Below are 14,040 nucleotides of genomic sequence, written 5' to 3'. Positions count from 1 at the left end.
ACAAGAAGTACATATCACTGCAAAGGCCATTTTTGCTCCTTCACAATCTACAGATCCAGAAAATAACACTGTCTTATTCCTCTACAAACACTGCCCCAGGTTAAATTAATAGCTATGGCTTATATTTTAAGTTTAATCAAGAGACTTATCTCCAAAAACATATAATCAAGAAAGAATCCACTGGACCCAGTATTGCAGCCTTTCTCTTGGACAGACTTGAAATAACAATTAACTTATCTGACTCTGTGCTGTGAACTTCACCCAACAGTTCCTCCAAGATTAGTTGTGAATTTCACTGTTTGTTAATTTTCCCAGATGCACTCCGATGTCCAGCGATACACGAATTCAAACAGCAAAGGATGTAACTGTGCAGGTTCTCTCTCGCTCTCTCTCTCCTGCACTGTCCTCACCATGTGCTTCCTTTGTCTGCCCTTCTCCCTTTTAAACTGCTGTTGTTTTGACTTTTTTTTCCCCCAAAGTTCCAAAACAATGCAACAGCATATAAAACAGTAATTGCTGCTCCTGGAATTCGAGGAAATCACCTCCAACGCCTAAAATACCTCAAAAGAAAAGGAGCAGTTCTTACAGCCAGAAATTTTTCCCATCCTCGTGAAATGGCTGCTGTGATCCATTGACTATGTTGAGTCAAATTCTTAAAATCATCAGTAAACAAAGATCAGTCTGAGCTAAAATCATCATTATGAAAGGCACTGAAATTCAGATCTATATCTCATGATTGAATAAAGTGTTTCTGAATATTGGGAGGTAAGAGATTAGCTGGTTGGCCAGTTTGAGAGATGATTAAACTTATGGGTGTACATAGTACAGAAATTAATTAGACAACAGGGTAGGTATCTAGAAGGGCATATAGTTATACAGTAGGCTCGGAGCTTGATGTAGGGATACACTTGACATAGGCATTTTAAGAATTAAAACAAAGTACTCAATGTAAGCATTAATTGGACTTCTCTGACCTTGAGGAGACAAGAGTAATTTAAACAATTCAAAGAGATATAACCAGAATAATGTTACCAAAGTGGAAACCCATTTAACACTTTAGAAAGATAACTCTTGCATATGTAAACCTGTTTGAATTGTCAAGATAAAAGGTGACTGGATGGGGGTACAGCAGGAGCTCAAACAGCCTTAGAATGGAAAGTGTTTATCCCAAGCAGGGAATGGTCTGGCAGTAGTTAGCACTGATGCCTCACAGTACTAGGGACCCAGGTTTGATTCTACCCTGGGGTGACTGTCAGTGCACAGCTTGTACGTTCTCCCTGTGTCTGTATGGGTTTCCACCGGGTGCTCTGGTTTCCTCCCACAGTCCAAAGATGTGCAAGTTAGGTGGATTAGCCATGCTGAATTACCAATAGTATTCCGGGACGTGTAGGTTAGATGCATTGGCCATGGGAAGTGTAGGATTACAGGGACATGGTAGGGTGATGGGTCTGGGTGCGGTGTTCTTCGTAGGGTCAGTGTGTACTTGTTGAGCCAAATGGCCGGTTTTCACACTTTTGGAATTCTGTGGATTCCAACGAGACAGATCTTGACAATATGATTGTCTCATCCAGTCCACTGTCATGAGACAGACTGTACAGTGAGTAATAAGCGTAACTGTAACAGAAGAATAGTACAGTGCATGCTGGAGATCTGGAAAAGCAGGAAGTGCTGGAGAAACGTATCAGGTCTGGCAGCATCTGAGGAAAAAGAAACAGAATTAATATGGAGTCCAATATGATGCATCTTTGGAAAGGAAGCATAATGCAAATAAGCATCATGTATATTACCATATAGAGACATCTTAACAGAACAGTTCTCTTGAGCTGTATCGATGTATGAAAACTGTCCTATTTGCATCCTCCCTCCCCACTATCAATGGCCCCAGATACATGTTCCACGTGAAGCAGTGACTTGCCAGCATTGATTTCAATCTAGCCTACTGAATGTGCAACTCACAATGTGGTCTCCTCTACACTGGGGAGACTAAAACACAAACTGGGTGGCACTTTGAGGAATGCCTCTGCTCCATTTGTAAAAATAACCCCAGGCTTGCCTGCCATTGCAACACATTACCGCGTTCCCATGCCAATATGTGTGTCTCAGACCTCCTGCAGTGCTCCAGCGAAGCCCAACATAATCCAAAAGAACAACATCTCATCTTCCATCTTGATACCTCACAGCTCTCAGAACTCAACATTGACAATTTCAAAGAATGAACACCTTTCTCCATATTCAGTACTCCCAGGTTCTGCTATTTATTATCCAGGTTATTTCTAGCACATTTGCAACTATTCCCACTTTCCATGAGCAATCATTCAGCATTTTTCTCTCCCAGCTTATCAGCATCCCCTTTGCTTCTGTTTCTCTCCCTCTCTCTCTCTGGTCGCCATTTTCATCTCTTCAATCACTTCTTTCCTCCAGTCTCTATCAATAACATAAATGCCAACACTTCCCAGCTACTTTCAGTTCTGAAGAAGTATCACTGGACTTTACTTTTAGATTAGATTCCCTACAGTGTGGAAACAGGCCCTTCAGCCCAACCAGTCCACACCGACTCTCTAAAGAGTAACCCACCCAGACCCATCACCCTCTGACTAATGCACCAAACACATGGCCAATTCACCTGACCTGCACATCTTTGTGACTGTGGGAGGAGATCGGAGAACCCAGAGGAAACCTACGCAGACAGGGGGAGAATGTACAAGCTCTACACAGACAGTCACCTGAGGTTGGAATCGAACCTGGGACCCTGGTGATGTGAGGCAGCAGTGCTAACCACTGAGCCACTGTGCCGCCCAAAGAAATGGAGCTGCAGTGAGCCTGACATAATTTGAACATGCAACCTTCTGATCTGGAGTCAGACGTGCTACCGTTGCGCCACAACACACAAACTCTGTTTCTTTCTGCCACAGATGATTCCAGACCTGCTGAGTTTCTCCAGTACTTTGTTCTTGTTTCAGATGTTCAGCATCCACAGTGTTTGTTTTATTTTATGCAGTTACTTGTGTTGGATGACGTATTATTCAAGTAATTTGTTGTCAAATTGTCCAACCAAACCCTTAAAATGCCTATGTCAAGTGCATCCCTACATCAAGCTCCTAGCCTATTGTATAACTATATGCCCTTCAAAATACCTACTATGTTGTCTAATTCGTTTCTGTACTATATACACAAGTTTAATCATCTCTCATTCTGGCCAACCAGCTAATCTCTTAGCTCCAAATATTCAGAAACACTTTATTCAATCAAGAGATTAGATTAGATTAGATTCCCTACAGTGTGGAAACAGGCCCTTCGGCCCAACCAGTCCACACTGACCCTCCGAAGAGTAACCCACCCAGACCCATTTCCCTCTGACTAATGCACCTAACACTATGGACAATTTAGCATGGCCAATTCACCTGACCTGCACATCTTTGGACTGTGGGAGGAAACCGAAGCACCCGGAGGAAACCTACGCAGACACAGGGAGAATATGCAAACTCCAGATATAGATCTGAATTTCAGTGCCTTTCATAATGATGACTTTAGCTCAGACTGATCTTTGTTTACTGACGGTTTTTGTTCACATGTATCTGTTCAATGTCTGTAGCCTGAATGAGAGAAACTGCTAAACATCATTAAATGTACATGAGCACATGGGCTAGTGACGAAGCTGAACTGTGCTGTCAGAGTCATCAATTTGGTTGTAACCTTTAATTTAGCATTGCTACAATAATAGTGTAGAGCCAGTTTATTACAGAATTACAGTTGTTAGATTATTAGAGGTTGCTGACTTCTAAATTATATTGAGTAAAGAAATGTTCATTTTACATTTGCTTTGAAATTAAACCATTGTGACAGCAAAATAGTTAAGAATACAAGGACCGGGGTAAATAGCAATTGGCCAAGATACTTTCCCAAATTCAAATTCCTGACTCAGAGTCATCCGCTCCTCGTAGGATCTTGTTGCTCCAGTGCCTGTCCATATCCCACAGGTCAAGAGCCACATGTAGTTTTAGTATCACCCTAAGATATACTCTTGAAACACCCAGCACCCACCACAAACTGACAGAAATAGCATACAGTGACACACACATGAGCCTCAACACCAGTTCAGTAATATTCAATGGCCAGTGAGCTACTCAAATTTCTGCTTCAACCCCCAGGGCCCAAAGGCAACTAGTGATAACTAGCATCCAGCCTCCACATATGAACAAGGTGAATATAAATCAATCGTCTAACAGAGGACTTGCTGAGATTCCTGAAAGGGGGCCAATTCTCAAAACCCCCAGAATATCTACTGAAAAAGGAGAGAGAAGATTGGACAGCAATGAAGCAATATTAGCAAATACAACAGGTGATCAAATAACAGAGGATGTGAAAGGTGAATTGGAAGATACATCAGAAGCTGGCTTTTTGGGACTAGGGTATTACTGTGGATGTCCATGCCTTGATTATAATTATTTCTCATTTATTAGGATGCAACTTGCATGCCAAGTTGGACTCATTAATGAACATGGAGTTTGCTGCTGGCATAGATGCCAAAAAGAACAGATTGCATCTCTTCAGATTGTTCCCAATCAGATAGGGTTTCTAGGGAGGTGCAGCTCTATAGACTAATTGGAACTCAAAAACCTAACCTACCAACTGACTACTACAATTGGGCCACCAGTGATAGTGGCTTCCTTGGACATGGACAAGGGCTAAAAGGGGAGACTGTGGTGCACATAGGTACAGAAATTAATTACACATTAGACAAATATAAAAGCACATATAGATATATAGCAGGTTGGGAGCTTGGTGTGGGGTGACACTTGACTTCTACGAAACTTTAAGATGAGCTTCCTCACCATTATCCAACTGCTCATTATCTTTAAAAAGTGTCAATTGTTTATAAACTATAAATATGTCATAGACTTTTATATTTTTACACACTAGGTTTGAACGCAACACAAAAATCGTTCCAATATTAAATTGATTAATTAATTGATAAATGCACAATTATTCTGCATATTCAAAGCAGATCTATGGTTCCACTGATGTACATCTGTCAAAAGAAGAATAAAAAGGAATTCTTGAAACTTGACAGGGCTTGTCCCAATCACTGGACCTCTCGAAGTTCTTTTACAGCCAAAATTTTGAAGTGTTGAACTGTCATTACTTGTTGCGTAATTTTGGAATGTTGTTTAAGAAGGCAGTGGGAGCAGATCATTGAATATTCTTAAGGTGGAGGCACATTTGATTCCTTTGCCTGACAAGAATTCAAAGGCTATCGGGCATATTTGGGAATGTGGAGCTCAAAACATGGCAGAATAGATGATGGAAGAGCAGTTAATAGATAAAATGGACTGCTTCCACTTCTACTTCATACGTGCATATTTAACTAGGTAGCCAACTACCTTCAAATGGGATTCACTTCTTAGAAGCATCAAAAATACAGTCTGCTGCGAATATGAAAGTGTTGACAAACTTACTCGGAAATAATCACTGCATGCTGCCAGCACGGCTTTGTGGGCATGGAATTTTTGTTCCTCAGCAACCAGAATGACATCGCATAGTATCCCATCATTCCTTTGCTGGTTCAGAGCTGCTAAAACGGCATCCTTATGAGACTTCGATTGGCAGAGCCTGTGACCTGTCAGCATCTCTTTAATGCTGTAAAATTAAACAAAGTAGTTTGTCAAGAAAGAGAAGGCTCTACCCGTCAAACAGTACACTGCATTCAAAATATATTACACTGAGTGAAACATATCCCCTACACTAAACTATTCTCAATAAATGAAAGCAGCAATCCTTTAGAAATAAAATGAAAGCTTTCTTTCTAACCAATAACTAGAAAATGATGAAACAACCATCCAGCTAGTGAGAGCCACAGGCTTGGTTAGAAACAAGGCTTTAAAAATCTCACGAATGCTCAACACATGATTAAATCCCGAGACAGAACCTGTAGCAATGTAGACAATAATAGCTGGCTATTTTGTACAGAGTGTGCATTAAAACTGTTTTAAGAGTTCAACTTAAACCACAGACAAGTATATTAGAAATAAAACAGGAAACAAAGAAACTCACTAAATTGCCTACATCTAACTAGCTGTGGAATACAAGTCACTGACAATATTTCACTGCTGCAGACTTGTAGTCTGACAAAAGGGTCAAATGCTTCAACTAAATTAAATACCAGCTAGTTAAATGTTACATCACACACACTTGTGGGTCAGATACACAGTACCTGAGGCACATCTCAGATGGCATATTCCAATCCAGACCCAGCAGGTATCAGTACAAAAGGCGATGAAGGTGTAAGCGCCCAGCTGAAAGTGCAACAATGGAATAGCAATGTGTGAGCATGAATAGGTTTGGCTCTAATTGACTGTACAAGCATGGATTCCAAAGGCTCATCCAACACTGAATTAGGTTTATCACAAACAGCAAATGAAAGGATGGTTTAGATTAATGATTATGCAGCTTCTGCCTTGGGTTTTCCATTTTTCAATTTGTACAGGGTTTTAAGTTAAGAAATTATTTTGTTTATAACAGTTGTATTCAGTATTACACAAAATAATTTTACAAAATGGACAAATCAGCTAATTGACAAAGCATTACTAGAATATTTTCAAAACGTCATATCCTTTATCAGCAACAAAAACAAAAATAAACAAACAAACAAAATCTTCTATACACCCATCTCTAATGTTAGAAGATCTCCCATGGCAGTGTTAAACTGAAGGATGTTCTTTTAGAAGTAAAGGAGAGTTATACAATGTAATACACAATGAATTTCTAATCAATAGGTAAATTACATCTATGTGGCAGCGTTAAGACCACTAGGCTTAATGGTTGTAATTAGGTCAATGAGAGCATTTTCTTTGTGGAATGTCAGCTGTTTGTTAATAGCTACTAGAGTCTCTAGTCTATTAACAAACAGCATGAAATGACTAGCTAGCAAGCTTCCTTTCTTTATAAAATTAAACATTTGAATGTTTGAAGATGTTGGAAGTGTACTAACGATATTATAAAATATACCACGGGATGGAGAGATTGTGAGAAGCAGATTCAGCCAGAGAGATGGATGGTGTCACCAGTGAGCGGAGTTTGTAGTGGAGTTGAAGATGGTAGTTTACTGATGTCCAACAATTTTCAGTGGCCTTGTTCACAGCAACTTGATGAATGGTCTGTTTTAAAAAGTCAAAAGAAAAAGTGAAAACTATCATTCTGTTGTGTACATGACGCTCTGTCCCTTGTGGACTGCAAAGTTTAATTACTCAGAATCAGACATACTGCACAGAAACAGACCCTTCAGTCTAACTCGTCCATGCCAACCAGACATCCCAATCTGACCTAGTTACATTTGCCAGCATTGAATCCATTTCGCTCTAATCCCTTCCTGTTCATATACCCATCCAGGTGCCTTTTAAATATTGTAATTGCACCTGCCTCCACCATTTCCTCTGGCAGCTCATTTGCATACATACATTACCCTCGGGAAAAATAGCCCTCAGGCGCTTTTTAGATCTTTCCCCAACTCTCAGAAAGAAACCTTGGCTATTCACCCTATCAATGCTCCTCAAGATTTTATGAACCTCTATAAGGTCATCCCTCAGCCTCTGATGCTCTAGGGAAAACAGCCCCAGCCCACTCAGCCTCTCCCTATAGCTGAAATCTTCCAACTGTGACAACATTCTTCTATATATTTTCTGAGCCCTTTCAAGTTTAACAACATCTTTCCTACAGAAGGGTGACCAGAATTGTACAGTCTTCTAAAATTGGCCTCACGATTGTCCTGCACAGACACAACATGATGTCTCAACCCCTGCACTCAATGTTCTGACCAATGTCTACCTGAGACTCTACTTTCAAGGAACAATGCACTTCCGCCCCTAGGTCTCTTTGTTCGGCCTTTCCAGTAACTGCACCAACCCTGCCTGGCTTGTCTTACCAAAATACATAGCTCACATTTATCTAATTTAAACTCTATCTGCCACTCCTTGGCCCATCTGATCAAGGGTCCTGTTGTACTCAGAGATAATTTTCTTCACTGTCCACTACACCACCTATTTCGGCATCATCTGGAAACCTACAAACCATACCTCCTATGTTTACATCCAAATCATTTTTATACATGACAAAAAGCAGTGGACCAAGCATGGATTCTTGTGGAACACTGCTGGTCACAAGCCACCAGTCTGAAAATCAACCCTCTACTACCACCCTGTGTCTCCTACCTCAAGCCAATTTAATATCCAGTTGGCCAGCTCTCCCTGGATCCCATTTGATCAAATCTTATTAACCAGTCTACAATGCATAATTTTGTCAAGCGCTTTGCTGAAATCCATAAAAACAAAGTCTACTGCTCTGCCTTCATCAATATTCTTTGTCACCTCTTCAAAACTCTGAATCAAGTTAGTGAGACATGATTTGAAAATGTGTTGCTGGAAAAGCGCAGCAGGTCAGGCAGCATCCAGGGAACAGGAGAATCGACGTTTCGGGCATAAGCCCTTATTCAGGGCTTTCCTGAAGAAGGGCTTATGCCCGAAACATCGATTCTCCTGTTCCCTGGATGCTGCCTGACCTGCTGCGCTTTTCCAACAACACATTTTCAGCTCTGATCTCCAGCATCTGCAGTCCTCACTTTCTCCTCCAGTGAGACATGATTTCCCATTCACAAAGCCTTGTTGACTATCTCTAATCAGTTCATACCTTTCTAAATGCATGTTAACCCAGTCCCTCAGAATCCCCTCCAAAAACTTACTCACCACTGATGTAAGGCTCACCGCTTTATAGTTCCCTGGCTTTTCCTTACAGCCTTTCTGAAATGATGGCATCACATTAAATGCCAACCTACAGTCTTCTGGCATCTCACCCATGGCTGTTGATGATACAAATATCTCAGCAAGGGGTCCAGCAATCTCTTCCCTAGCTTCCCACAAAGTTCAGGGAAACACCTGATCAGGTCCCAGGGATTTGTCTACCTTTGTGCATTTTAAAGACTTCTACTACCTTCTCTTCTGTAAATGATCTCTTTTGAAAATATCACTATATTTTCCCCAAGTTCCCGAGCTTCCATGCCCTTCTGCACAGTAAACACTAACAAAGTATTCATTCAGTATTTCACCCATCTCCTTTGGATCCATACAGACACCCACATTGATCATTAAGGGTCCCTATTCTCTCCCCGGTTACTCTTTTGCCCTTAATACACTTATAGAACCCCTTCGGAGTCTCCTTAACCCTATTTGCCAAATCTATCTCCTGTCCCCTTTTTGTCCTCCTGATTTTCCTCGAGTATCATCCAACTGCCTTTATACTGCTCTAGGAATAATTTGATCCTGGCTGTTTATACCTGATAATACGCCTTTTTCTTGACTAGTGCCTCAATTTCTCTAGTGGTGGGCGGCACGGTGGCACAGTGGTTAGCACTGCTGCCTCACAGCGCCAGAGACCCGGGTTCAATTCCCGCCTCAGGCGACTGACTGTGTGGAGTTTGCACGTTCTCCCCGTGGCTGCGTGGGTTTCCTCCGGGTGCTCCGGTTTCCTCCCACAGTCCAAAGATGTGCAGGTCAGGTGAATTGGCCATGCTAAATTGCCCGTAGTGTTAGGTAAGGGGTAAATGTAGGGGTATGGGTGGGTTGCGCTTCGGCGGGGCGGTGTGGACTTGTTGGGCCGAAGGGCCTGTTTCCACACTGTAAGTAATCTAATCTAATCTAGTCACCCAGCATTCCGTACACCTTCCAGCCTTGCCGTTCACCCTATAATGAAAACATGGTCTCTGAACTTTCATTATCTCATTTTTAAAAGCATCCCATTTTCCAGCTATCCTTTTACCTGCAAATATCTGCCCCAATCAACGTTTGAGAGCTCTTGCCTCATCCCATCACTGGATGAGTTAGTATTTACTGCTCATCTCTAGTTGCACTCAAGAAGATGGTGGCAATAGACCACTACTTCATCACAAGCATGTTACTGCAAGAAATATATTCAAACTGCCCCAAAATAAATATGCAATGTATTTCATGACTTACACCATACTAAAATGGCCACGCAAACTAATCAAATCCTTGCTTGAACAAACACTGATGTATCATTGAACATTATACATTTTCTCCAAAGATAATTGTCTCAGCAGAAGATTAGCTACCATTACTCTTCAGCTGTATATTTGCTTCCTGAGGAAATTGTTCCAATGTTATCCATTTGTTAAATGCTAATGGAGGTTAAAAAAAATGCTGTTTATTGTAATGAGTTGCTTGCTAAGACAGACCTATTTTGACCAAGTACATTTGAAAGGAAAAATTGCTGGTTTCTCACCAACAATTTACTTTTTATACCTTACAGACATTGCAGCAAATATAACAAACATGAACAAAATGTTTCATGAATCCAATCCTCGTTACTGCTTTGAACAAGACCATTTAGCTTCTAACATTGAAGAATCATAGCAGTTATTGTATGTTATAGCAACCTGTTACCCTACTGCAATGGAGTTCATTTCCCAAAAATTATTTTGAAAGACATGCCTTCAGGAAAAGGAGCATCAGATTATTTCTCACACTGACACATCAAATATCGATTGACAGATCCTGATTTTCTAGTACATCTTTCATGATATAAAAAAAATCTGCTGCTGAAACATTTCATTGGGTTGTAACTTCCAGAACATACCTTGCTTCAATACAAGGTTTGTACAAAAGATTATTTGTACATTGTACATTGATGTGAACAGTTAGTTCATGGTGAATAGCTCTGTTGAAGAGTCACTAGACTCGAAATATTAACTTGCTTTTCTTCCCACAAATGCTACCAGACCTGCTGAGTTTCACCAGCAGTTTTTCTTTCAGATCTTCTATATCTGCAGTTCTTTATTCTATTTATATGAACAGTTTTTCTTCAGATTTGGAAAGACAGAATCATCAGGGCATGAGACAGTAACTTATCCGACCCAGGCAAGGCCAAATTTCAGGTAGCAGAGATGGGAAGGAAAGTAGAATTGGAACCATAATCAGGTAGGCCATGATCATATCCAATGGCACAGCTAGCAATTCCTGCTCCTAATCCGTATGTTTCGAAATTGTTTAAACAATCTATTACTCTTCCCATTTTTTATATCTTTGCACTTTTAAAATAAGAATATTCATCTTACTATAAATTATATATCAGACTTCACCTCCGTGAATACAAGCAGTGACACATCCTCCCGTGATCCTATGGTGATAGATTCTTGTTATAACACAATGCTGCTGGAAAACAATTCTGCTCATTTCTTCTGAGAAGCCTCTTCTGAAAGAAGAGAAATGCAGATGACAATCATCACCATCTCCAATATGCCTTCAGCGAAACAGAGAAGACATAACAAAAAAGGAAGAGATAATGAGGGCACGTAACAACGGCAGGGCATTTATCATGGGTGTCTTTAGACTTCATGCAGTTTGGAATAGTCAGATTGGCAGAGAAGCCATGAGGAAGAATTCACAGAGTCTATTCAGGACAGGTTCCCAGAATAACAAATCATGGATCCAACCAGGCATCAAGTTATTTTGGATCTGGTGATGTGCAATAAGGCAGGTTTAATAAATGATGTCAGAGTAAATGATCCATTAAGAAATTGTGACCATAACATGAATTTAGCATCCAGTTTGAGAGGAAGGAACTTGGATCAGAAACAATTGATTAGATTAGATTAAATTCCCTTCAGTGTGGAAACAGGTCCTTCGGCCCAACAAGTCCACACCGACCCTCCAAAGAGTAACCTACACAGACCCATTTCCCTCTGACTAATATACCTAACACTTATGGGCAATTTAGCATGGCCAATCCACCTGACCTGTATATCTTTGGATTGTGGGAGGAAACCGGAGCACTTGGAGGAAACCCACACAGACACGGGGAGAATGGGCAAACTCCACACAGACAGTCGTCTGAGGCTGGAATCTAACCTGGGTCCCTGGTGCTGTGAGGCAACAGTGCTAACTACTGATCCACAGTGTCGCCCAAAACAATTGTGCTGAGGCAAAATAAGGGCAATTACAAATAAGTGAAGGCAGAGCTTGCTAGAGTGGGCTGGGAATGGAATTTTGCAGCAAAGACAGTTGAGAAACAATAGCAGGCATTTAAGAAAATAGTTTAAGGTTCACAGTAAAGGAATACTCCAGTGACAGTAAGACAGAATCCTTGAAGATAAGCCACTGGTTAACCAGGTGAAGGTAAGGATAGAGTCAAATTGAAAGAAAAAACATACAATATGGCAAAGATTAGTGGTAAGATTTTTGCAGCAGAGAGCGGCGGGAGCTGGGCGGAAGTGAAGTCGGAGCGCAAAGACGGTCGGGAAGGTAATTGATTGTTATTTAAGAACTTACCTCGACACCAACGATCTTTTTGCAGCAGAGAACGGCGGGTGCTGGACGGAAGTGAAGTCGGAACGCAAAGCCGGTTGGAAGGTAAGTGATTTTTATTTGAGTGGGTGTATTCTAGACCCCAGGTCCTACAAAGTAGGGCCTCCCTCCCACCCTCCTCCTTGAACCCAAATTAAAAGTACACAGACTTGCCCCAAAAAGAGGGTCCAAGGAAGTTCGTGTAGATTGAAGAGTGAGGCTTTAGCTCAGGAGTCTTTGACAAGGAGGTTGAGTGATTACACCACAGTTGAAGAGGGTGAACACATGACTGCCAAGCTGGTTCAGTGTGCTACGTGCTTGATGTGGGAGGTCAACGACTCTGGTGTGTCTGGCTCATATAAGTAGAACATAGAACATAGAACATAGAACATAGAAGCGCAGTACAGGCCCTTGGGCCCTCGATGTTGCGCCGATCCAAGCCCACCTAAACTACACTAACCCACTATCCTCCATATACCTATCCAATGCCCTCTTAAATGCCCATAAAGAGGGAGAGTCCACCACTGTTACTCGCAGGGCATTCCATGAACTAACGACTCGCTGAGTGAAGAACCTACCCCGAACATCAGTCCTATATCTACCCCCCCTTAATTTAAAGCTATGCCCCCTTGTAATACCCGACTCAATACGCGGGAAAAGGTTCATACTGTCGACCCTATCTAACCCCCTAATCATCTTGTACACCTCAATCAAGTCACCCCTAAACCTTCTTTTCTCTAGTGAAAACAGCCCCAAGTGCCTCAGTCTCTCCTCATACGATTTTCCTTCCATACCAGGCAACATCCTGGTAAACCTCCTCTGCACCCGTTCCAATGCCTCCACATCCTTCCTATAGTATGGCGACCAAAACTGCACACAATATTCCAGATGCGGCCGTACCAGAGTCTTATACAACTGCACCATGACCTCAGGACTCCGGAACTCAATTCCTCTACCAATAAAAGCCAGTACGCCATATGCCTTCCTCACCGCACTATTTACCTGGGTGGCAACTTTCAGAGATCTGTGTACATGGACACCAAGATCCCTCTGCTCATCCACACTACCAAGTATCCGACCATAAGTGTGGAAAGTGTGTGCACGTTCAGCTACTGACAGAACATATTGCAGCACTGATGAAAGAACTCAAGGACCTTAGGCTCAACCGAGAGAATGAGATCTTTCTGGACAAGACCTTCAGCGAGGTTATTACACCAACCATACCAGAAGAGAGCAGAAGAGAATAGAGGATGAGGAAGGCAGAGAGGAGACAGGTGCAAGAGACCCCGGGGGGAAGTACCTGTCATGAACAAGTTGAATCTTTTGGAAACAGTAGAGACAGATGACACTGCCAGTCCATGAGGCGGCCAGGTCTGTCAATCAAATATTGGCGTGGAGACAGAGCGGAAGAGTCGGTCATCGCACAGAGCCATGGTAATAGGGGACTCCATAGTGAGAGGAACTGACCGGGATTTTTGTGGCAACAGGCGGGACTTAAGGATGGTGTGTTGCCTTCCTGTGCCAGGGTTAAAGACATCACAGACAGAGTGCAGGAAATCCTCAAGGACGAAGGTGAAGAGCCAGAGGTGGTGGTACATGTCGGCACAAATGATGTCGGGAAGAAGAGGAGGAACATACTACAGCGGGACTTTGGAGAACTAGGAAGAAGGCTGAAAAGCAGGACGTCCAAGGT

The 14,040-nt window shown here is 41.9% G+C and overlaps 1 protein-coding gene across 6 annotated transcripts in view; it reads right to left on the bottom strand.

Moving 5' to 3' along the window:
- The window catches only part of klhl32 (kelch-like family member 32), a 293,533-nt gene that overhangs the window by 246,504 nt on the left and 32,989 nt on the right, over positions 1–14,040 (bottom strand). For 4 of the 6 annotated variants that reach the window (XM_043685376.1, XM_043685400.1, XM_043685395.1 and 1 more), the window contains exons 2-4: positions 7,006–7,154; positions 6,212–6,293; positions 5,457–5,637 (exon numbers count right to left, since the gene is read on the bottom strand). In XM_043685376.1, coding sequence (XP_043541311.1) covers positions 5,457–5,637; positions 6,212–6,234 — 204 coding nt within the window. In that variant the 5' untranslated portion in view covers positions 6,235–6,293; positions 7,006–7,154. Of the gene's footprint in view, positions 1–5,456; positions 5,638–6,211; positions 6,294–6,988; positions 7,155–11,143; positions 11,257–14,040 lie in introns of all 6 variants that reach the window. The other 2 variants (XM_043685384.1, XM_043685379.1) reach the window with 2 other exon arrangements.

The sequence above is a fragment of the Chiloscyllium plagiosum genome, chromosome 3 (assembly GCF_004010195.1).
Source record: "Chiloscyllium plagiosum isolate BGI_BamShark_2017 chromosome 3, ASM401019v2, whole genome shotgun sequence".
In the NCBI taxonomy this organism is placed as follows: domain Eukaryota; kingdom Metazoa; phylum Chordata; class Chondrichthyes; order Orectolobiformes; family Hemiscylliidae; genus Chiloscyllium; species Chiloscyllium plagiosum.
Note: the sequence above shows the minus strand (reverse complement) of the source record. Positions and strands in the feature narration are given on the sequence as shown.